The 24,025-nt window shown below is 40.4% G+C and overlaps 1 protein-coding gene across 1 annotated transcript; it reads right to left on the reverse strand.

Moving 5' to 3' along the window:
- Positions 1-456: 456 nt before the first annotated feature.
- LOC127472782 (serine/arginine-rich splicing factor 5-like) lies at positions 457-16,989 on the reverse strand. Its single transcript, XM_051791464.1, has 8 exons — positions 16,850-16,989; positions 14,467-14,605; positions 10,844-10,914; positions 9,994-10,080; positions 7,664-7,736; positions 3,822-3,895; positions 2,893-3,003; positions 457-1,932 (listed from the first exon to the last, which is right to left on the reverse strand). The coding sequence occupies exons 2-8, from the start codon at positions 14,590-14,592 to the stop codon at positions 1,641-1,643; spliced, it is 834 nt and encodes a 277-aa protein (XP_051647424.1). The 5' UTR covers positions 14,593-14,605; positions 16,850-16,989; the 3' UTR covers positions 457-1,640.
- Between the last annotated feature and the right edge of the window lie 7,036 nt (positions 16,990-24,025).

Genomic DNA, 24,025 nt, shown 5'->3' on the forward strand with positions numbered 1-24,025 from the left:
TCCTCCTACGGGCAGGGTCACCAGTAACTTGGCTCTATAAAGGGTATCAACCTTGAAGCCTTATATGCACAGAAGTTGTGTGCATATTTATAATAAGAATCTCTAGTACAGTATTTCAAAAGTTTACCAAATGAGTTTACCTACAGAAAGATTCCAACACTTACGGCCACTTGGTTGTTGATTCCTCTGCTGAACTGGTGGAACAGAAGGTATCACACAAACCTGTCTGCAAGGAAAAGATATTTTGCCATCCATTCAAACAGCCACTGTTGGCCATGACGGTAAAATCCTATCCTGTCCTGTTAGTCAGATCTCGTTACTTACATGTCATAACTTGTTTCTAGTTTACATTTTGCTTGCTTCCATACAGGTATACCTTCAGATAAATTTCTCTGTGATCATGTCAGAAAGATTTTATGAAGTAAACAACAAACACTATTAAACGAAACTGCAAAGTAAGCCAGAAAAAGGTTTGATTTTATTAGGAATGGTACATTGAAACACATGTAAGACTTTGGGATTAATTTACATATTTTTTCCCAAAAACATTTCCCTTCTTTAACAATACAGAAGTTAAAAAAAAGTACCTAATTCCAAATTTTAAGAACGAACAGTATTTGCAGTGGAAATTTCTATTAATCAAAACAACTGTGCATTCAGGAGACTTGACTACACTTTTCCTGGGATATTTTTTGCTGCTCTCATTACTAAAATAACCTTCCTTTCCATCAAGACTATTGCTAGTCATACACATGTTATTCAGTATCACACTTCTGGGTATGAAAGCTATGTCACTCTTATAAACATCAAAAACATGGACATGCATATTGACATTTCTGTGCAGTTTTATGGAATCACCTGTCAAATAAGGCCTATACATACAATACCACATACTAGTGAATGACTGTAAAATTATTATAATGGATTCTCAATAATCCTGACATTTGGATGGTATGTTTCATTTTAACAGAAAATTCCAGCTTTCATTACTGCTTAACATTGTATTGATTCACTATCCAAATGAGCAATATTCAACTAAACAATGTGTATTCCTGAAAGTCTGTTGCAAATTAAGCATATTGTCAAGGTCATGTAAAGCTGGAACTTAAAACAGCCTGTTAAGCCAAGCAACAGGGAAAAAAGGGAACTCTAAACTAATTTCATCTGGTCCATTCATTCTTGCACAGAAAAGTAGCCACAGAACCTTAAAGGATTAAAATCTATACTTCCTGTTCTCGGACTTAATACCAAGGACAAAAGCTAACATAGTATTTTGGAAGTCAAAGGCCTTGGAGGTGGAGGGGAAAGTGGGGGCAAGATAGGGAGAAAGCAGCGTATTGTCTCATCCCATTACCTCAGCATTATGTGTACATAATATATCTATGATAGAAATGTTTACTAATAGCAGGGAAAAAAATAAAAAAGACTTCCCACTCCAGACTTCACTGAAAGAAGAAAGCTGACAGCCAGCCCCTCCTCACAGAGATGGCCTATTTGATGACAGGCACTTTGGCAATGTAAGAGGAGGTCACCCTTTCATCATGTTAACTCTTCCCCTCCCAGTTCTCATATATAATTTGTCTCAAGTCTTCGAGAAACTTGAATCAAATTAAATGCTTTAATGCATCTCTTAGAGCAGGTTAACTACGGCTATGAGCAGAGCTCGACCTAGAACGAGATTTTCTTTTAGAAGAAGAGGGAGATGGGGAAGAAGCTATCAAGCTGGAGCGGTGGCTTTTGTGGGAGTAACTCTTTTTAGGAGTACGGCTGCGAGAACGAGACCGGGAGCGAGAGCGAGATCGGGATCGAGAGCGAGACCTGGACCTGGACCTTGATCTTGACCTGGACCTGGACCGGCTGTCTGATCTGGAAGATCCTGTAGACCTGGACCTGCTGCGAGATCTTGAGTAACTCCTTGATCGAGATCTGCTTCTAGAGAAACACAATTAAAAGCTGTAGTCTCGACTCCTACTAAATTTAAAGCAATCAATTAAAATTCTCAACTACTCGGTGTGCACGGCACATCAATCTGAACATCTGAATGCACTATTCACAGCATTCAGTTATTGCAGAGTGCTGCTAGATTTCTGTTATGCTCCATCATGACAGTATCTTAGGTCAAGGCTATCCGGAACTGCTGGCCTTAACATTCTCTTCTGGTTTGGCAAAATATGAACTGCTGAATAAAAGATGCCTCCCCCCAGCTCCTGCCAGAAGGAGACAAACCAATTTTTAGGCATTTATCAAGAAAAACACAGAAATGAAACTTCATACCTGTGGTATTTATTCTCTCTAGAAATGCCCATGAAAATTAGTAAGTTTCTTTCTAGATGCTAAAAAAGTCTCTAAAGGTGTGGAACACCAGCACACTTTAAAAGTTTAACACCTTAATTAGTAAAGCATCCCTTTTTTCATGGAAGGAAATGGATTTATTTTTAAGAAAGACAATTAAAAAGCTCAGCCAACATGTTTTTTTAATGACTAAGTGGCAGAACTGCCTTAGGAATAATGCAAGCAAGCTAATTGTTTTTCTTTTATTGTCACAAAAAAGCTGGCCTTAAGAACTATTTATCAACATTTCACAGGACTGTGAAACAACTTTCCATTAAATTAAAGGTTTTTAATACCAAAATGTATAGCTTTTTAAAAGTTCTTTCATTATAATATCACATTTTGTCTTACAAAAAAATCTTACTCTCATCCCAAAGTGTTCTATTTACCTTGTTTCAGCAAGTTACTTCTTATCTTAATCTGTTTACATTGCTAGAAAGTGGTTCTGTGCAGTGATATTTAAATTTAGCTTGGGGACAAAAAATTAGATAATAAAACTTTGGCATCAATACTACCCAAATCCCTGCCCTCAGCAGAATTTTATCAGGTCAGGTGACATACCTATGCCTTCTGTGGTCTTCAGTCAGTTTAATTCTGCGTCCATTCAGCTCAGTGCCATCCAATTTTTCCAGTGCACTCTTCATGTCACTGTAAGATGCAAACTCCACAACCCTGTTTAGCATCATGAAAAAAAAGTTTCAGAGAAACTGAAAAAGGATAACACGTCTGGCCCTTTTTCAATCTGTTGATTCATGGCTTGATGTTTTATCTTCTGAAAACGAACTTTTAACTTGGTTAACAGCAAAATATTACACTAACAGTACTAGCCACCTATACCTTTCACATCTATACTTTTAACATTACCAGAACTCTCATCTGCAATGAGAGACAATGCAAGAAGCTACACAAACCTACACCAGCTGAGGAAGTATCTTTCAGTCCTCCACTAAACTGCATTCCAAAGCTGTCCAAGAAACAAAATAAACTTGCAGATTCTCCTGCCCTATTTAAGAATTTTTAACAGTGAATACAAAAAATTCAGTCTTTGTACTTTTGTAGTCTGCAGAATCAGGAATGGAGAGCAGGCAAGTAGGTGTTCTCTGTGGAGGTTGGTTATGTTCGTTTCCCATGACTTTGACTGTTGAAGCAGTGCAAACCAGGCACAGACAGGAGGTATTTTAGCCTCAGGAGTCAACTCATAAGTGATTATATGAAAGTAAGTTAAAGACAGCTTAATTAACTGTTGAAAAGTATTCTCCCTTTCCTTTCTGCTTTCACACATTGTTTTCATGGTAGAGTATGGAGACTTGAGTTCAATACTGAACTACTTTCTGACTGATTGTTTTTTGTGTTGTTTTGTTTTTTTTAACTGGACAAATTTCAGCATCTAAGCCACAACACAGATTTATATTTCATTTCTTTTATATCACAAGAATAATTGTGCCCTTAACAGTTTTGGTTATACAGATTTAGACACAAAGTGAACTTACCCTTCATTCCTGTTGTTTCTGTGAGCATCCACATAGGTGACCTCCCCTGCCTTTCTCATAACATCTTTCAAGTCCTGCAGCAAAAGTTAACATTTTAGTCTTAAACATGACACAAATGAGTCAGCTACCAGTAATACTCCCCTAAAGCTTTCTCTGCTAAAACTGCTTAATGCTTTTCAATTTATATGTATAAAAATATACATATAATTTTAAAAAAGTTTTTGAAACTGTAATAGCAGCTGCATTTAGAAAAGAGCCTTCATTTTACAACTACAGTGAATAAAACACTGCTTTTAAGATAATCCTGCATCCCAAAAACAGGTGTTATGAAAACACAGTGCAATACTTAAAATACCAACATGTGCACTGAAATCAGAACAATAAGAGATGAGAAGTACCATAGTATAAATGCAGATTTTCATAACTAACACCCCAGTTAAATGACAATCCAATATATGTAGACAAATTCATCCTATATGCTCACCTCCCCCAACTTCCCAATAAAATTAAAAGCAAAACCGTGTAATTACTATATGATCAAAAATTTTCCAAAGGGAATGTTTTTCTTAAGTTTCACTTGAATATCTGTCACACTACAGTGTCACGTCAATAGAATCCTCGTATTAAACTTAACAGAGGCGAAACACGCAGAAACAGTAAAATTACTTGCTTAGCAGTAGATAAAGCACAAACAAATAATGCAAAAGGTCACAAAAAAGCTAAACATCTGTATAAGTTAAGGCAGCACTTTTACCAAACAGTATCTGGTATTTTATAATCCCAGACTACTTACCGCAAAATGCCACAAGTGGCAGGTGATATAAGAAGGTACCTTAAGCAAAGAGTTGCTTGTCCAATACCTAGCTGGCCAAGAGGAACTCTCTTACATGAGAAAGGCAGAGTGATGGCTCATAGCAATATGCTTCACGGAGGTACCAGAGGCCCTGAAAGCACTGGACATAGTCTCCAGTCTCCAGAAGTGGCTAAAGAACCCGAGGATGATCTGTGCTAGCCAATCGAGATCAAACCCAGGCAAACCAAGATCTAGATCGCCAAAAAACAGGAGTGTCATAGGAACCAAAAGGAAAATTCAGAACAGGCCAAACCCTAGAATTTCAGTCACTAGAAAACCCCCAAATCTTTGGTTCTTTTTCCTCCACACAAGAAAAATGAAGGTTACCCAAATCAAGGTTGTTAGAAGAGGTTCAAAATGCACTTGGTTAGAAATATGCTTAAGGAAGAAAAGACTACAAAACAAAAAGCCAAGAAAAACTTTAGAACATTTGCCACAGAATATGAGAAAGCTTAATTTTATCTAGTATTTTAATTAAAATTCAATAGTTTTGTTAAAAACCGGCATATGCAAAGTAGCAATTTTTCTTGTTTCACAGGTCTTACTTAACACAAAGAAATAGCAATGAAAAATAGGCCCTATAGTACCATTAAAAACAATACTTCCAATGTCCGTATGTTTACCTCAGTTTAGAGATTTTGGCTCTGCTCAAGTCAATGAGAGTTTAACCAGACCAGGACTGGTAAGTCAAAATGAAATTTAAACTGTTAATCTACATAATTATTTCCTAATTCAGTAACTTTAGGCTTTAAAATTGAGGCTGCCAGTCTTGCTAAATCTTAAGAATCATCAACAGGAAGTATCTTTTGTAATAGCAATGACGTGATTAAGACGCTGGCATTATTGCTCAAAACAGGGTAAGTGTGCATGTGTTATAAAAGTTCGACGTTCTGTTATTAAGAAGATTGTTTTGAAGTTACCTAGTTTTACTTAACCAGTGGAACAACCAAATTTTATCCTAAGTTTACTGTTCTGATTCACTTTAAACAGCACAAGAAAATCCTGTTGTCCTTCACAGTAAAAAAATATAAAGTGTAGGACAAACATAAATAAAACAAACACCTATTAAAAAATACATCTTGATGTAACGCAGACCTACTTTTCTCAACTGTTTGAAAATTCACAGATACTGAAGAACTAACGAGGGTGGTTGGAAAGCTCTGAACATGCAGAAAAATACGTTCGTTAAAGTAGGAGAATTCTAACAGTTTGTCTACTACTTAGAGATGAGATTATCTATTAACAATTTTGTGGCTTGGTTGTTTGTTTTTTTGTTTGTTTGTTTTTTTTTTATATCCCAACATAATAACTTCCAAAGGAGACAGATGTTCTCAAAGCATGGGGATCTGGACACACAAAAGATGAAATTAGGTGCATAAGTTTTAAAGCAAGGTTCTATACCAACTGTGCTTCCTAGGAGCTCAAGGATTAGAAGGGAAGAATAATGCCACTACTGTTAATGCATTAGCTATTTTAACCTGTTGTGTAAGTAGCATAGTTAGAAGTTAAAACACTATAGTCAGTATCAAAGTAGTACAGCTTCAAAACTAAATGCAGCTTACATGTGGTTGTTAGCTTCAAATGATGTCTATTTAGGCAAATATCAAGAAGTCAAGTCTCTTATGCTAACTTATCATATATTTAAGTCATTAAAACATTTAATTAGAATACTTAAGATTCACCAGTATGAAATCTGAATTGGATAGGCTTCAGATTAAAATGTAAGTACACATAAAGCCATTATAAATATTCACAAGTAAAAGAAACTTAAAGAAATGCTAATTTTTTTTTTTCAACTTACAAATTTAACACTAAACACGATTTATTCTCCTTGACACTCCACTATAGCTTACTTCTCTGGTCCCTACTGTCGTTTCCAAGTGACAATCTCTTCATAAATGTAACCGCGTAGCATACCCAGAAGATATTTAGATTAAATCCACTTGCTCATCACATCAACTCAGTTTTTTTTTTAGCTATTCAATAATTAACACAACTGTACAATTATGAACCCTCTGAACCTGTGATGCAGAAGATAAACAAAATTAGTTCAACTGGTTATCTGCATGGACTGCACCCAAACTCTTATGAAACACACCAGCAGAGCTCCAGGCAAGCTGAGCAGCCTCCTCGCGGGGACGTAGCTTCAAGACTGAGGCTTTGGACATTCAACATCATCTACTGCATCTTTCAGTACATTAATTAAAGTCTCTTTATATTCTTTGAATACAGGTTAATGAATAAAGCTTAAAGAGCAAGACTAAACTCCACTATTCACTCACCTTTCGTAAATAGCATCTGTTGCTATGCCCTTAAAAAGTGAACTTTCTATATAGACTGTATACTACGCAGAACACAACTAAAGGAATTGATTATAGGGCTATTCTGTTAAAAGCCAGCTAGATATTAGCAAAACATTAGCAAAGGGTGAAAAAAACAAAAATGAAAGGTGGTAAGAAATCTTCACATGACAAGTACTGAAAGTCTGGGGTTTTTTTAAAAAAATATCTACAGTAAGCATACTTGATACAGTAGCTCTCTTAAAATTCCCTCCATTATAACAATGTATTACCAGACTTCTCAATCATGCATCAGGTCACAACAGTCTCTTGCAAACCATATGAAATGACCATAAATTTCACTCAAAACAAAGGCATGCACTTCCAGGTGTAACAATACAAAAGGATGATATGACATTTGAATGAATGTTATGCTTCAGTATTTTAGAAACAACCTAGAGCCTTCAAAAGTTGGTAAACACAAGTAAGGGAGAATAATTTCCTAACTACAAAATCTAGTTATAGAGCTATTTGTACAGCTATGAAACAAAAGACTTCTTCAAGTGTTGGAATGCTAATTTTTAGCAATCACTGAAGCTTTTTGTTCACATTAAATATTTATGATGGCTTTATTAAGAAACTAGGTTGAAAGTAGTCTACTTATAGGGTAGTAAAATAAGGTGTGAAAAAAAGATAAGATGCTAACTCACCTGCCAGCTGATACGGGAGGAAAGGTTTTCAACAATGATCCTGTGTTCGGTACGAACAGGAGGTCCATATCGGCTGGAAGAATTCAAAGGAAAAAAAAGAAAAAAATTCTCCAGTGTAAGGAATTTTGAACTTAAGAAATCTGACATTTTCTACAGTTTACTGTAAGATTGAAGTAATTTCCTGGTTGCTGGACTGCAGACTTCTCCCTAGTCAAGAACATATTTAAGTCTCCACTACTAGAAGCAAGCTGCTACACGGGGATTAAAAAGAATTTTGATGAACTTTTTACCAAGGCAGTCAATATAGTTGCCATTTTTTTTCTAGATACACCAAAATAAATGTCTGGTAGAATGAAAATAATGTAAAGACATTTAGTTCAATTTTGGTATTTGACCTGCTTGGCTTATACTTATGGAAAAGACAATCTTTTTTTTTTTATCTTTTTTTATGCTGTTCCATTCTGCTTCAGGTCAGGGAGCTAGAAGGCACAATTCAAAGGCATTTTAGTTCATGCTTCTAAATTCCAAATAACTTGTTAATATTTTTAAATACCACCATGATCTATATTAGGGGGGTTTTTTTGATAGAAATATTCCTATTTCAGTAAAATGAGAGCTAATGAACTGGTTGTCCTGAAATAACTATGGCAGTTTACAGTTCCTGAATGAAAGCTGATGTTTTCAATTTAACAAAAAATTAAAGACCCTCTCAAAAATGAAAATATGTGGCTTGAAAATATTCATACAGGACAGTAAAACATCTGGAAAGAATGTAAATCTGAAAAGAATACTCTTGCAAGGCTTTTCTGCTCCCAATCCTAGTCATTCCGAATAGAAAGAGATTTGAGAATTACGGAAAAAGGTATGCCAGTCTTTTGGTAAGTAATGCAGGATTCTAACAATGACACTACTTTGTTTTACTAGAAAAAAGATTCAAGAATCGAGAGCACTGACCTTAGAGAAAATTATTCTCATCTTCTCCTCCTACAGAAACACAATCCTAAATTGTGCATATTGATTTGTACACTGAAGCACAGGCAATTTCATTTCAGTGCATACCTCAAAGTGTCCCAATTTTTTTCAGAACATCCGTATCTTCCAGGTATTTAAACAGAGGTCCCAGAGTCACAAAACTGGCAGGCTGTCTCATTTTTCCATTATAGCAAACCACAGTCTCTTCCTGTCTGGCACTGGCAGTCTGACATCATGAACTGACTATAGCGTCAGATGCCCACAACCTTAAATCACACTTCTTACTTTACAAGTCCCCTTTTAGCCGGACCTCAGACCAATCATACCACATCAAGGTTACTGCCACTAAGAAAAAACAATCTAATTAGCATACTTTCATATGCAAATCAGATGTTCTAGACACTGGTTTGTAACTGGCAGCAATTCTGACTTTGAAACAAAGGTTTCTATCCATTATATCTTTGTCTTTCTTTCAATCTCTATTCTGCATAGGCCACAGCTATAAATGCTTCTACAGAGCAAACTTTTCCATAAGTTTTTACTTCACACAGGCAGATATAAAGTACAAAGATGTAATGACTAGTTGTGTGGTGGAATATATTCAAATCTGCAGAACTTTCAATGCAAGTTGGTGTAAGGTTCACCACTGGCTCAAATCATTGAAAATGAAAAACTCCACAAATACTGTGCGTCCACTAGAGGTATTCTAGAGAAGAGCTACGTCCTGTTTTTCAGATTCCATCCCTCGACAGAGATTCTCCTTTAGTAAGGCACCTGCTTTGTCAGCAAACTTACTCAACTGGCATCTTAACACTTCTGCACGTGTTAGTATCTTGTGCCCTAGCACTGCTCCTTTTCTAGCCTGTGCTGACCTAAGCATTTTGATAACCATACAACTGGAAATGTGAAAGCTTGGTTAGACAGTAAGTACCTTGAACTGTTGCTCTACAATAATTCTACTTAGCATGTAAGCTCAGTTTGATGACAAAAGCTTCAAGATGCTAAGTCTGGCATTTTTCTTGACTTAGTGTTAAAAACAGCCATTACAACTGCAACAATACTCCTTCACATAATTTACGTGATGGTAGGAAGCAAGACCAACCTAGTGCCTACAATATGGCAAAGGAGCATTTCATAATACGTTTGTGAACCTCTGTGAGACAGTTAAACAGCTTTAAAATCCACACTCTTCTCAGACAGAGAAGGCAAATAATAGTAATGGACCTACACAGTTTGAGAACGTATTTGTGAAGCTATACAAGAGCAGTGCTGGATCCCTAAATCACAAGAAGAAAACAATTTTTCACTCCAGTTCTTCAGTTACTGTGTTGGGAGGAAAAAGAGTCCAGACCACCTACCTAGATCCACTCTGAGACTGATAGTAACTGAACCGTTGTGAGAATCTCCCCCTTCCTCTTCGGGCTCGAGCATGCTCAATTGTGACCCTTATGACAGGAACAAAATGAAACAGCACATGAAAAAATAAACCAACAAACTTCAAGTATTTGACACTGACTTAAAAATCTTTCACAACTGGAAGCACATGTACACAAACAGGAATTATCTTGCCCTTGCAAAGAATGATTTATAACACAATCACTGGCATTTCTTAAAGAGCCAGACCAGTGGGTTTCTCTTTTCTCATTCATATCCCTCAGACTTTTCATGAAAATTGTCACAGGTCTGTAATTTAGACTGATACACCTGAATTTGCTTAACTAGAGCCCAAGAATAACTACAGAGACAAAAGAGTACCAAAATAAGTAACAAAAACCTAATGACCTAAAATCCAGCTTCCACAATCATAATAAAAATTACAGTAACATACAATGACCATAGTCCCCATTGCTGAAAACTGAAGGGCAACGCTCCAAATGATGACAGGTTTATCATCTTATTTTCTGGTCAACAGACAGATAAATAAGTTTAATTCCCTCTTACTAATATTTCTTCTAATAACAAGACCCTGAGTTAGCTTTGAAAGAGAACTAAGTGCAAGTAGAGAAAACAGTCAGCCCTGCTCCAAATCACTCTTCCTCCAGTCCCAAACTAATGTCTTATAGAAGACTATAGCCTGAATCAACACGAATGCCTTTAAAGTATCCCACCACAGAGTCAAAAGAAATGGGCATCAGAGCACAAGATAATACACTGCATTTGGATGCAAAGCACTTTTTCTGTTCTTAAGGGAAATTATATCACGCTTACCTTTCATCGCACAACTCTTTACCATTTAGTTCATAAATTGCATCATCAGCATCCCTGTGGTCTTCAAATTCCTAGAAAGAAAATAGGAATAAAAAAATCTTTTCCCTCACGTTATATGCAAATACTAGGAAGTATGTGTTCTTTATAAATTTTAGATTTCTGCAGCAAGTATCACCCAGAACTTTGAACAAGAAAGTGAATTCATAGTACATTTATGACTGAAAAGCAAAGGTGTTCCTATTCACAACCCTTTCTTCTCCTTCCACCCCATAAACTCCTTTTGCCTCTCTCAGTTGTTTCAGAATAACTATTTGCAGGACCTCTATGAAATAAATTAATTAAATGACCTGGTTTACTATAGATGTATCTAAAATACTTTTGGGGAGAGGTGGAGAGAATTATTTCAAGGCATACAGTTTAAAACACAGCCCTATATACAGGGAAATCCTACATAATAACATGAGCTGATCAACTGCAAACAAAAGCAGGAGATTTGTGCACTCCCAAAATCCTCTTAAGAGTTCTGGGGCTAATTCAGTTCTTACTGAATTGGCAAAGAAAGAGTAAACCAGAAAAAAAGCCCTTCTAATTTTTTTCTGAGTGAATTCAGCTCACTAGCTGGGCAAAAAGGTGCCCTTGTAAGAAGAGTATGAAACATAAGCCCGTCTTCAGCACTGGCCACCTGCAGGTCCAGATTAGCTATAACATGCATAATTCCATACAGTGTTCCAACGGAATCTCTCACTTCGCTTTTGGCAGAAATGCTGCTTTAGTCAGCCTGAGTAGCCTCTGCCCACTATCCAGCCCACTGGTTCTTGCCAAAGCTATTTGTACAGCTCTGCAGGAAACTAGGTCAAGAAACGTACCCAGATGAAAAATAGCACATTTTGTGCAGGAGGTGGGGTGAAAAAGACAGTGTTGTTTTTCAAACAGATCAGCTCCCCAGGTAGGTTCATTATGTGGTTGTACAACTGCAGGAACGCCATGTGAGGCAAGGGGACAAAGGAAAGAAATAAAGCAGAGAGAACAAGCAGCTGGGTAGGGACTGCTTGAAGCAAGTGTAGACGGAGAGAAAAAATAGTGGAACTGCAGCTTGTGAGCAACGAACAACAGAGAAGAAGTTTCTCAAGAAAGTGTTTGCATAACCGTAAACTGCTTTTCAGAAGCAATACTGACTTAATCAATCTTCCCCATTCTGCACTCAAATCTGTTTCACTACCAAGTGAAACATCACACATCTTCGCATGATGCTGCAAAGATTATCTTGAGAAAATTTACGCCTAGCATTTAAGAGTATCAATAGTCAGCACCTACAACTCCCATTATTTCAGCTAGTTTCTAACAAACTGAATGTCTTCAAGTCTATCTAGCTTTATGATCTGAAGTTTAAAAACATTACACCCTGAAATCTACAAAATTTAAGTAGATATAATAAGTTTCACAGAACAAGCAATGATTTCAATCAAGCACAATGAAACATGCTTTTAACACTACAACAATGTTCACTTGGTTTTGTGAGTGGCTCTATAAATACAGATCTTAAATAACCAAACCCAGATCAACAGGCAAAAACATGGCAAGGGAAGTGCCACAAATGATGCCTTCAATGTGTTTATAAATTAGACGGATGACAGGATCAAGTGCACCCTCACCAATTTTGTGCCTGACACCAAAGTGGGTGGAGAAACAGATATACCAGAAGGAAAAACCATCCCACAGAAAGACCTTGCTAGGCTGAAAGGTAAAGCAAACAAGAATTACAAGTTTTAACAAAATACAAACATGAAGTCCTGCACCTGAGTTAAAATAGTCCTAAGAGCAGAACAGGCTGGGGGTTGAGGGGCTGGAGTGTAGCTCTGCCGAAAAGGACATGGAAATCCTTGTGGAAAGTCAGCTAAGCATGAGTCAGCAGTGTGGCCTTGCTACAATGAAAGCAAACCTCATCCTGGGCTGCATAAGTAGGAGCACAAGCAGCAGACCAGGGGATCCAGTTATCCCACCCTACTTGGCATTTGTTAGGCCACACCTGGAACACTGTGTCCAGTTTTGGTCCCTCCAGCTCATGAAAGACATTGAAAAATTGGAATGAGGCTACCAGAGGGCCACCAACACTGATCAGAAGGTTGGAGAACAAAAAAAGGTTGAGAGAGCTGTGTTTGTTCAGCCTGAAGAAAGGGCAGCTCCAAGGGGATCCAGTCAGAATCTTCCAAAACCTAAAACATAGTCACATTGACAACAGAAATGATTTCCTCATGTGGGTGCAGAGTGATGGGATGACCGGGGGGGGGAGGATGGGGGGGATGGGGAGATGATGGGGAGGGGGGGGAAAGGTTTCTTTAGTTGAAAGGAAAAAAAATTTTATCCTGAGAACAATTAAAATTTTTAGATAAATTTATGAGACAATTATTCAATCTTATTAGTGAGCTTTGAAAGGAAAATGGTTCTGCCTGGGAACCAGAGAAGAGAGGAGGGAGGACTGACTGACTCGCTTACAGGAGTTGAACAGAAGTTGTTCCTGAATGAGTCAACAGCCCTGCCCAAGAAGAGAAGAGTAACACTCAGAGAAAGGGGATTGAGAAATAGCGGCAATTGGAAAAAGCACTCTAAATAAACCCAGGCTCGCGTCTAGATCAGCCATTTACCTCCGGACTTTAGGAGACACATATTTACCTACTGGCAGTCAACAAGAAGTAGCTCATACTGCAGGGCAACCAGGAACCAGCATGTGTAGGCATTAAGGAACAATACTCATACAAAGCTAAAGTAGGCAAAGCCTGTTTTTTTTATCTTTTCCTATAACTTCACTCAAGGGACTGATCTTGGTAGAAAGAACGGCATGTAAACCTGCCACAGTGTGAGGGCAGTATCACCCTTTCCAGTTTGAACTCAGTGCTGCAGAACAGCTAATTCTCAGTTCTCAGGAGGTAATATTTAAGAGATGGGCTGATCCTGAGTCAATTTGGGAACCCGCAGAACCGCAAAATTTGGACAACAGTTTAGGAGCATAGAGCTCTAGAAAGCAGTGCCAGGAAACTGAAATCCAATGAACCATCTATTTCATTCAACAGTGTGACAGACACATAGGCCCTGTTAACACGTATTGATGGTGAATGTGACTAACTTCAGCTACAAGAATCAAAAGCTGTGCTGCTTTAGTCCACCAGCAGGCACCTGTTATACCTGTTGTTTTAGCCAGCGACTCTGGTTTTATGTCAGGCCGTGATTTAGAGATATGAGCAAGCGGACTTGTTATAAGACAGCTTATAAGGACTGAGAGAGGAACATAAGTGGTTCTGTATAAACTTTTCTCCAGATGAGGACTCTGTAAAATTTTGCGCTGCCATAACAGGATATTTATACAGTCTTCAGAAATGAGAGATAAATTTTAAATCCATGAAAGCCTTTGATCAAACAATGTATTTAATGAAGCTAGAATATTACCAAGACTTTGAGCAAAACTTGGACTGTAATCCCAAATTCTGAAAAGCGGTCTGAAATGTATATTAATATTTTCCATTTCCAATTGCAACTATTATTCTTTTAATCATCTTCCCTTCCTTGACATCAGCCTAGCAAGGTTAGTATCTACAAGCAAGAGGAAGGAAAACAAGGTTATTACTTACCACAAATCCAAATCCATTTTTTAGATGGATTTCTCGTATGCGACCATATCCCTTGAAGAATTTCTCCACATCCCGTTCACGAGCACGTGAGCTCAAGTGTCCAACAAAGACACGGCAGCCACTCATCTTAAAGTTGATGCTAAGAAACAAAACAGCACTGTTTATCAGATTAACAAACTTAAAATAGGGTCATTAAGATCACTTTTACATCTCAGAAATCTTGGTTTAATAGGATTTGATTTTACTGTCCTCCAGGTATATGTTAAAAACCCAATTCTCTATATCAAGAGAAGTGAAAAAATCCTGTCTTGTTGACTTCTGCTAGAACCCACACAGAACTCCCCATTTTCTCCTTTTTAAGCATGTAACTTAACGACTTCTTATACCTGAAATAACATTTTTGTTTGCTGTCAGACTAGTAAGATTTTTGTATCACAAAGCATGAAAGAAAACCCTAATCTATAACCTCAAAGATTAAATTACTGGGTTAGCAGCAGTTGAAAAAAAAAAAGAACAAAACTGTTATACTAAACATTGAAACATAAAAATTTTGCTTTGACCTGGAAGAACTGCTGCAATAAAAGCTGTATTAGCATAAAAGAGATAAACGGTCATCATCAAATTGTTTCCATTTCCAGTAACCATAAATACCTTATTTTAACAGTCTGCCAGGTTCTGAAAAAACATTTTTTCATTATGAGATTTCAACAACAGCAAAAATTTAAAAAATCGCTATTTTGGATATTCGTATTTTCAAAACTATCTACTGATCTAGGATACATAATTTGAGATACTTTATGAAAACACCACTGCTTACCCTGAGGTGTCACTTTTTCAGTTTACGTGATTTAGAAATTTTTTAAGTTCTTGTAACTGGAAAATATTATTTGGCTCACTCAGTGAGCTTGCTGTCATACAATAAACAAATAATCCAAGCTGTACGGAATGAAAATACGATGTGATTTTGCCTTACAATACTGGGCTGTAAAGCAGGCAGAATAAACAGACAACATATCATATTAGCTGTGAAAATAATTCCAGTCAATTTGGATACAGTATTTTGAATTAGTGCGATTTAACAAACACCCATTAGGTCTCTTTTGATTAGTTTCTTTACTCAGACTCGCTGTGCCATGTGAGAAGTGCCAAAATTTTGGAAAACTGGGTACTGGGCTTTTTATGGGGCGAGGGGTTGAACTGTGACAGCACTCAGACTCGCCTCAGACATCCCCGAACCACGACCTGAGGTGATGGCTATTTATTTAATCACTTTCATGTGGAAAGTTTTGTGCTTCCTCCACAACGCTGCCCTTTGTAGCCATCCTCTCCTTTGTGCTCACACGTGCATTTTAATGCCCACACAGAAATTCAGTTCAGTGGGCTGGTTCACCTCCCTCGAGAAGAGTGGAGTACCCCGGTTTCCCTGGTGCACCCTTACCACGCAAACACCGGGAAGGCCAGCAGCGGGTATTAAGGGAAAGGCAAGCCCTTGCAGAGAAAAGACAGCCTTACGTAACTGTGTGCTTTAAAACACGGCAAGAATAGCCACTCTGGCAATAGCGCTCATTTGGGGAGCAACACAGATTTGAAAGACTAAAACGACTGCGTAGCTGCTGTTCAGTATTTTTAGCTGTAGGAAAACAAGGTGGGGAGATTAATCGCAGAAGGAAATGAATACGGGGTGGGTGGGTGGAACTGACCACCACTGAAACTGTCACGGACAGGCGAAAGAGGTGCGAACAACTCGCCTGCGCGTTATTTACTCAACCATCAGAGACTACAGTCGCTGCGAGATTTGTATTGACACTTGCAAGGCGCGGAGCTTCACACGTTGTTCCTACCGCAATCCCACCGAGTTCGCTCGCTGGCGGCTCACAAAATAAGGAAAAGCCGTCGAGAAGCACGGCCCCACAGCAACCGGCCATCTGCTCCTCCCTCCTTTCGAGCGGCCGAGATGGGCCGGGGCTGCGCCAGGCCCGCCGCCTGCCCAAGGCAGGAGGGCCCTGTGCACAGGCCCGCCGCCACCGCGGCGCCGGCCCACGCAGAGCCGCCGGCCCCTCCGGCTCTTCGAAGCTTTGCGCTCGCCTCCAAACACCGCCGGCCCCCGGCCACCCCGCCGGGATCAGCCTTCCCCGCCGCGGGGCAGCGATGGAGCGCGGGGCCTGCCCGGCCGCGGCTCCACCGAGCGCCGGGGCCTGCCCGGCCGCGGCTCCACCGAGCGCCCGGGCCTGCGGCGCCGCGCGGCGCCAGCGCGGCCTCCGCCCGCGGCTCCCCCACCTCGGCCCGTCCCCACCCTACCGCGGGGCCCGGCCACCAGAACCCCACCGATGGCTCCCCGCGCCCGCCCCGGCCTCCCCCAAGCCGAGGAGGGGCCGCCACACACCGTCGCGGAGCGGCGAGTCCTGCGGGCCGTGCGGAGCCTCGGTGCGGCCGCGGCGACAATGGCTGCCGGCTGCTCCGACCGCCGCCACCCCACTGCGCCTGCGCTCACCCGCCCCGCCCGCGCCGCGCCGCGCGGCACCACGGGAAGTGTAGGCGCGGAGGGGCCGTTGGGAGGGACCCCGGAGGTCATCCCGCTCCAGCGCCAGGTCCTGGACACGGACACCTCTCACCAACCAGGCTGCTCAGAGCCTCACCCAACCTGGCCCTGAGCATTTCCAGGGATGGGGCACCCACAGCGTCTCTGGGGAAGCTGTTGGTGCTGAACTGCCTCTGACTTTTGACTAAGACACGGCAAAAAAGTTGGGTGTCACTTCTGCTTAATAAGTGGGGGAGCAAAGTCACACGTCCAAAGAACTCATCTGAAGTGTTACACTTAGCCACTCAGTTCTGCCAATAAAAGGTTGCTGTGGCTAGCCCCTTACTACCACCTTCTTCTCCTCTTCAGCACACAGAATTGTACTGCTTTGGATAAAACCACAATACTGCTATAATGTCACTGACCCCAGAGGGAAACCCTGGGTGGGGAAAAGTGGCTAGTGAAGATCCAGGACTGTAGGGCAGAAGCAGTTTTTCCATGCATAAACAGCACACTACTTTCCTGGTTTATCAGTATCAGATGTACTCACTTTGTGGAATTCTTAGTGTCATTAATGACATTTTACAGTATGATGATCAAGATAAAAATTGTTACCTGTTTCTTCAGTGTAGCATAGCTTATTAAGTCTTCACTGTCCAAGTACTTTAAAATATAATGACAGTTTGGTTTGCCCATTTCCCCCCATTGTCTGACAGCATCATGTCTGTATTTCCTGCTTTAACTTGGAGTAAATATCTTAGTTACATTTATGATATTGTATGTTAAATTTAGGCATCGTTGAAATTTACTGCCCTCTAATTATTCTTCAAGATAGAGATAACCTATACATTCAACATCCATGTAATAAACGGAATCTTTTAGGTTGGAAGTGACCCCTTGAGATCGTCTGGTCCAATCCCCCAAGCTTGCCAGGATCTTGTCCATTCAACTTTTTAATATCTCCCCAGATGGAGGCTCCACAACCTCTCTGGACAACCTGATCCAGTGTTTGACTGCCCTTAGAGTAAAAAAAGTGTTTTCTTGTGTTCAGATAAAATGTCATGGGTTTCAATTGTCAGTGGATGCTAGTGAGAAGAGTGCAGCTCCCTCTTCTTCATTCCCTCCCATTAGGTATTGATACACATTCAGCCTTCTCCAGGCTAAACAATCCCAGGTTTCTTAGCCTCTCCGTATATTAGAGATGCTCCAGTCCCACAGTCATCTTTGTGGCCCTGTGCTGGACTTGCTTCACCAAGTCCATGTTTCTTTTGTGGACACAACACTCCAGGTATGGCCTCACCAGTGCTGCATAGAGGGGCAAGATCAATTCCCTTGACCCTCCAGCAGTGCTCTGACTAATGCAGCCCAGGATGCTGTTGACTTTTATCACAAAGCAGCTGATGTGAACTATTATTTAGTAAGAAAATGGAGGAATGTGACAGCTGAACACAGCTAACTGTGATTAAAAAAGAAAATGTGGGTGGCTGTAGCTGGTGCAAGTATGTCTTAGAACTTTGAATACAATGTTCAGTTGTAAGGCTGTTTTACTTCTTTATTTGATAAGACTGTCCTGGACACTCAAAATGGCAACACTGTGACTTTCTGTGCAAGTTCTATGTAGGTGGCAGAGCTGGACTATTACAGGAGCAGCAGAAGAGTCTCTGTGTGCCTGTGTGCTCGAACTGCTGCATTATGAAGCTCAGAAGCAGAAAAAAGCTCCTTAGGTGGCAGTCTTGGAATGGTATGGGAGTAATAAGGATTGGAGTTACTGGCAATAATAAAGATGTCATACTAGAAGCCCAATTAAAGCTTTTTCGGTTTTAGCCTGTGTCTCTGCAGCCTCTGGGGTCATGTCAGTGGGAAAGAATGCAGCTGTGTGTCTGGAACGCAGCTCCGGCTGTTCCGGCAGTGCCTGAGCTGGGCTGGAGTCCTGCTTTCGCTTTCTTGGTTGTGGACACTCTGCATGGGTGGTAAAAGGCATGAAATATATCATTAGGAGAATCTGTAGCATTGCATCTAGTATATGGATAGTGTTTCTGGAAGCTATCGCACACAAAGTCAACTTTAGTAATAAAGCTGTGTTTTATTTCCCTCATTATTTTGGTTGCACAAAAAGACTGGTCTCTCAGAAGCACATCTGAAAGCCCACTGGGAGCTACTAGTGTCCTGACTGCACACCTACAAATGTAAACAAATACTTATCTGGAATCAGGATACTTAAAAACCACAATCTGTTTACTGCTGGGATAAATGAACTGCTTTCTCACTTCCCTGAAGAAGACATTTTATTTTCTCTGTGACAGAAAGCAGGATGCTGTGGCTCAGTACCACAGATTAAGTACTATGTCCTACTCAAGTAAGAAGTAGCAGGAGAGAAATTCTTCATTAAAGTGATGGTGGTGATGTTTGAATGCGCTTAATAATAAAGAGGGTATAAAATGCTTTCTAAATTCTGCAGTTTAAAGTAGTCCTTGGTTTTAGGCAAATCTGTACAATGAAAGCCACAGGGTCATACAAAAAGTCACAACAGCAATTAAAGAACTAGATCAATGGTCTGGGAAAAGGTTTTAAATAGTTGGATGACTGCAGCACTTAGACTGGAATGTGACAGAGCTGGGCCCAGTTCATTGCTCCACTGTGAACCTTCCTAAGGACCACAGGCAAGTCATTCCTGACTGGAGACAATAACCCTGAAGCACCTAAGAGGTGCCAGCCGTCCAGAAAGAATCCATTCAAGACCTAGAGCTATCTTGTACAGGACATCTGGGGACCAAAAATGCCTGCATGCTACTGAATGAATGAGAAGCTGCTAGGAAGCACTGGGGAGATGTGTAGGTCTAAGCATCCTGCCCCTGCTCAGTATAGATGCACCTCTCTGCAGCTAGGAAACCAGAGCCTTGTTCCACTTGGGAACCAGAGCACGGTCTTTTCTCATAGAAGAGTGCCAACATCTGTTTCTAGCAAGGACCAACTAGGACTTGTTCTTTCCTTTGGCTGCCAAAAGACATGTTCAGACCAACAGCTACATTTTGTAAAATGGCCTATTGTTTAAAATACCTATTACTCTGGAAGCTTGGGTTTTCTGTCTTCCTCAGATTGAAGATTCAGGCTCCCACCTGCCAAAGTGTCCTAACCACAGTGTGAGCCTCTGGTGGTAGAGGAGGGAGGCTCCTCTCATTCAAATTTTGCCACTATGGAGCGGAAAACTGAGGGAGAGCAAGTGTAAGGAGAGACCTAGTGGTTGGGGTGCTGGGAAAGGCATCCTAGGGCTTGTTTCCCACCCTAAGGGTCTTTATCCTTTGACTGCTTAATAGGAAATACCTAAAAAATACCTCTGTCAGGGACAGAGAAGCAGCATTCTTTCTGCAAACTGAATGCTTAAACCATGAGGATATGGATTCATGCTTTCTCTCCTATTGCTTGAGTGCTTATTTATTTCAGAGAGAGAGATACGGTGAGGCTGAGGAGATGCTCCCTGGCCCAGCCTATTAGGTTTTCTCCTGGTTAGGGTGTAGGGCTGGGAGGTAGGGATGAAGCATTGAACTTGTGTTCCTCTCCTCATGTGAAGATATTTTAGGCAATTAGGCTTTTATGGAGCAAATGGGTGGCAAACCCACCTTGAGACTTTGCAAAGGAATCCACCAGTCTTGCGGGTTTGTACTGGTCTTTGTACTCAGGGTGAGATTTGTGGCCCCCAGGATATTGTGATGTGGGGTATTTGCGAGAGGAGTGCTCGGGCCCTAAAGGGGACTGTTACAGGGGTCCAGGTGTCCAGCAGTTTCAATGGCCCGCTCCAGCCTGCCCCAAAGCAGAAACAGGTGTACAGAGAAGGCTTAGGTGCAAGAGGGAAAAGCCTATGAGCAATACCTCCAGACTCAGGCAGCAGCTGAACAAAGACTGCTTGGATTGCAACTGTAAATACAGGCTTTGCATTTCTACCTTCTAGTGACATCTAGCCCTTTTCCCCCATGTGCCTTCTTTATTTGCACAGTGGGAATACCACTAGATGTTTCCCAAAGCAGTAGTGAGAGATCATGCTTTTCCAGACAGTATCAGGATCAGGGTCACTGAGGTATGACAATAGCTAGAGTTTCTCAGGATTTTGCTCGAATGCTTGCTAGGTCACCAGGATGTGAACAGCTGACTAATAGCAATAAGGTGCAAACAGACTTGCTGAGAAAAGACAGATATGGGAGGTTGTGCAGTTTCTGCCAACATATTTTCTTGCATGTATGTCCCAGAAATCAAAGCAGAGAACAAAACTGAGAAATTATTTCCTGACTCTTGTATGGTGTTCAAAGACATGGGAGGAATCCATTTCAGTATCTTATTGGTGAGATGTAGTCTATAATGGCTCCGAGTCCTCAGAATATAGAAAAGATTATTTTTCTCCTTGCATTTCCAGTGGGTTTAAATTACTGAGATTTAAATCTACTTGAAATAGCCTTAGAGAACATCCTTCCCTGTACAAGGTGCAATCATCCAACTTTATTCATCACAATGACTGACTACTCTACTGACTGCAACACTGAGTACATTTTCTCAGTGCCTGAAGGGGAATGTTCTGATTACCTGTTTGCATCAGGACATGTCCTACCCTTTGCTAATCTATGTTTATTATGCTAAGACTTTCCCAGTAGCTTAGAGATAATGCAATGGATTTTAAGGGTTTACACAGTAGCAATCCTTTCAGTAGCCAGAGTCACCTCAACAGTTTAATCAATTCAACATGATTAAGATTTCTTCGTACTTGGCTAGTCTGTCCTACCCCAGCATCTGTAGTGCAAGTAATGTTGTACAAATAATCTTCTTGTTATGGTATGAAAATTGTACCTGCTTTCTGGTTTTTTAACAAGTCATTTTAGTTTGAGCTGTCCCTTTTCACAGCCATTACAAACACCCACCCACTCTTTATTCCTTGCCCTCTCCATTTTTTCCCTGATAAGACCAGTAAGTCTGATTCATCTGGATGGAATTTCCATGGATATATGGAAATATATCCATATTTGAAACCAAGTTCATTAAAGGTTGCAGACCTGTTTCCTTTCATTGTCTTCTGAGACTCCTGGCTCTGCTCCTCCACTCTGCTTCAAACCAGATGCTGGCAGCACTGAACACACACACAGTCACAAGATAGGTATGAGAGGTTTTTGGAAATGGGGTTGACATTCTGGCAGGCAAGACAGACCCACGTTTTTTGAGCACTGAAGAGTTCTTGCCCCAGTACTGTCAAACAGTCAGGCTGAGGCAGGTACTGAGATCTCAGCAGCCAAAGATATCAATGGTCATGAAAGGCATTTCTTGGTTAATTTCCTGCAAAAGCATTATTTCAATTTCCATGCCTCAAAATAGAGAGTATGGCAGATTGACAATAATGGTTTACCCGTTATTGGAAGGTGTGAGATTAAGGTGGATTGTCTGCTGCTTCTGTTCTTGGCAGAGGAAGGGACAGTCACTGAGCTGCAAACAGCTGCTTCCAGAGATTAATTTCATCAAGGCTGATGTCAGGACTTGGCTAAGGAATGGCACGTTAGCTGCAAAACCATGAGCCTAATACCAAAAGCTGTTTTCAGATTTCAGCATCTTAACTGCCAGAGACTGTTAGGCCACATGGTTGCAAGATAAATATTGTGCTGCACATGAGGAAGGTGAACATCTTGCAGCATCCTAGCACTCCTCCTTGTGTGGGATGGGAATGGGGAGGCCTTATCTACAGCCAAGAGAGAAAGACGAGGTCATGTAAACTCCAGCCAATTTGTCAGAGGCTGTGCCACCTGAGAAGAAATACTAATATATTTTAGGCACACCTATTGTCAATATTTTTAACTCTATTCAACTACTCAGAAGCTTTCAAAGAGATAACCTATGCTGTGTACATTAACACATGGCAATGGAATCCCATTCCCAAACATCCCATATCTTTGAAGAGGACAGTCTAATTTGTAGCAACATGGCAGTGATATAGCTAAAAATGAGTCTAGAGTGGATCAAATACTGATGTGGCTGCAAGTCCTACATTACTGACAACTCATATCAACCCCTCCAGACTTGTCAGTATCATGGTTTAAAAATAGAAAGTTCAGCTTCAGCTCAACTCCAGCCCTCATTAACAACACAATTATAAGTAAGTTACATGAACTGTCTCTTCTTAAACCTTTGAAGACAAACTATGGTGAGTGCAGTCTGGCCTTATCTATGTATGAAGCTAAATGGCATTTATTACCATGCTCCCCATAAACTTGTTATCCAGCCTACAGGAGAACACAGATCTGGGTGTCTCCTGTAAGTAGTGTGGTAGCAGATATTAGCATCCCCTCTCCCAAATACAATAGGCAGATACTGTCAGGTTGGGATACATCACAACACGTTGATGTGATTTTTACTGTGTCCTCCTGAAGGTCAGGAATTAACCACAAAGCTGTGCTGAACCCCAACCCACCATGTATAATGCCTTTCTCAGGACTTAGCTAGTTACACCTATAAAACACTTGAAACACGTCATGAAGCAGTAATGTAGTTTTTGCTCCTGACCCTGTGTTTCCTAAAAAAGTTGTGGGAGGGCAGGAAATGCACCTGTAATATGAGATGGCTGGAAGGATTAGCTGCTTCCTTTGCTGATTTTCAGGCACATGACTCACTAAAGGTCCCAAAGGAGTTGTTCCTAAGGCTGGTTTCTTTTCTATATCCAAGAGAAGGATGATCTCTAGAGGAATTTATGATGTCAAAAGATGTGGTATCAAAACCAGTGAGATATTCAGTGCTGAGCATGGAACAGTGGATTAATTTTTCATAGAAGGTTCAAGACATGGTGGTTGTTTGTACAGATCTAGTAACTAATTCTGTCCTGGTTTTTAAGGAATAACAAGAATATTGTTCCTAGCTATATGGGTGTATCAGGGATTTAAAGTGGTCATAAAGCTGTGAAAATTCCAACACCACTCAGTAAAAATGAAAAGGTTATGGGGCAAGGAAGTATACCTTTAAAAGTACTGTAATTTCAGTTAAAAACATTAATTTTGGATTCTCTTCATCATGTTGTTT

Source organism: Manacus candei, unplaced genomic scaffold (genome assembly GCF_025592945.1).
Source record: "Manacus candei isolate 608988 ecotype Guabito, Panama unplaced genomic scaffold, ASM2559294v1 h1tg000033l, whole genome shotgun sequence".
Lineage (NCBI taxonomy): Eukaryota > Metazoa > Chordata > Aves > Passeriformes > Pipridae > Manacus > Manacus candei.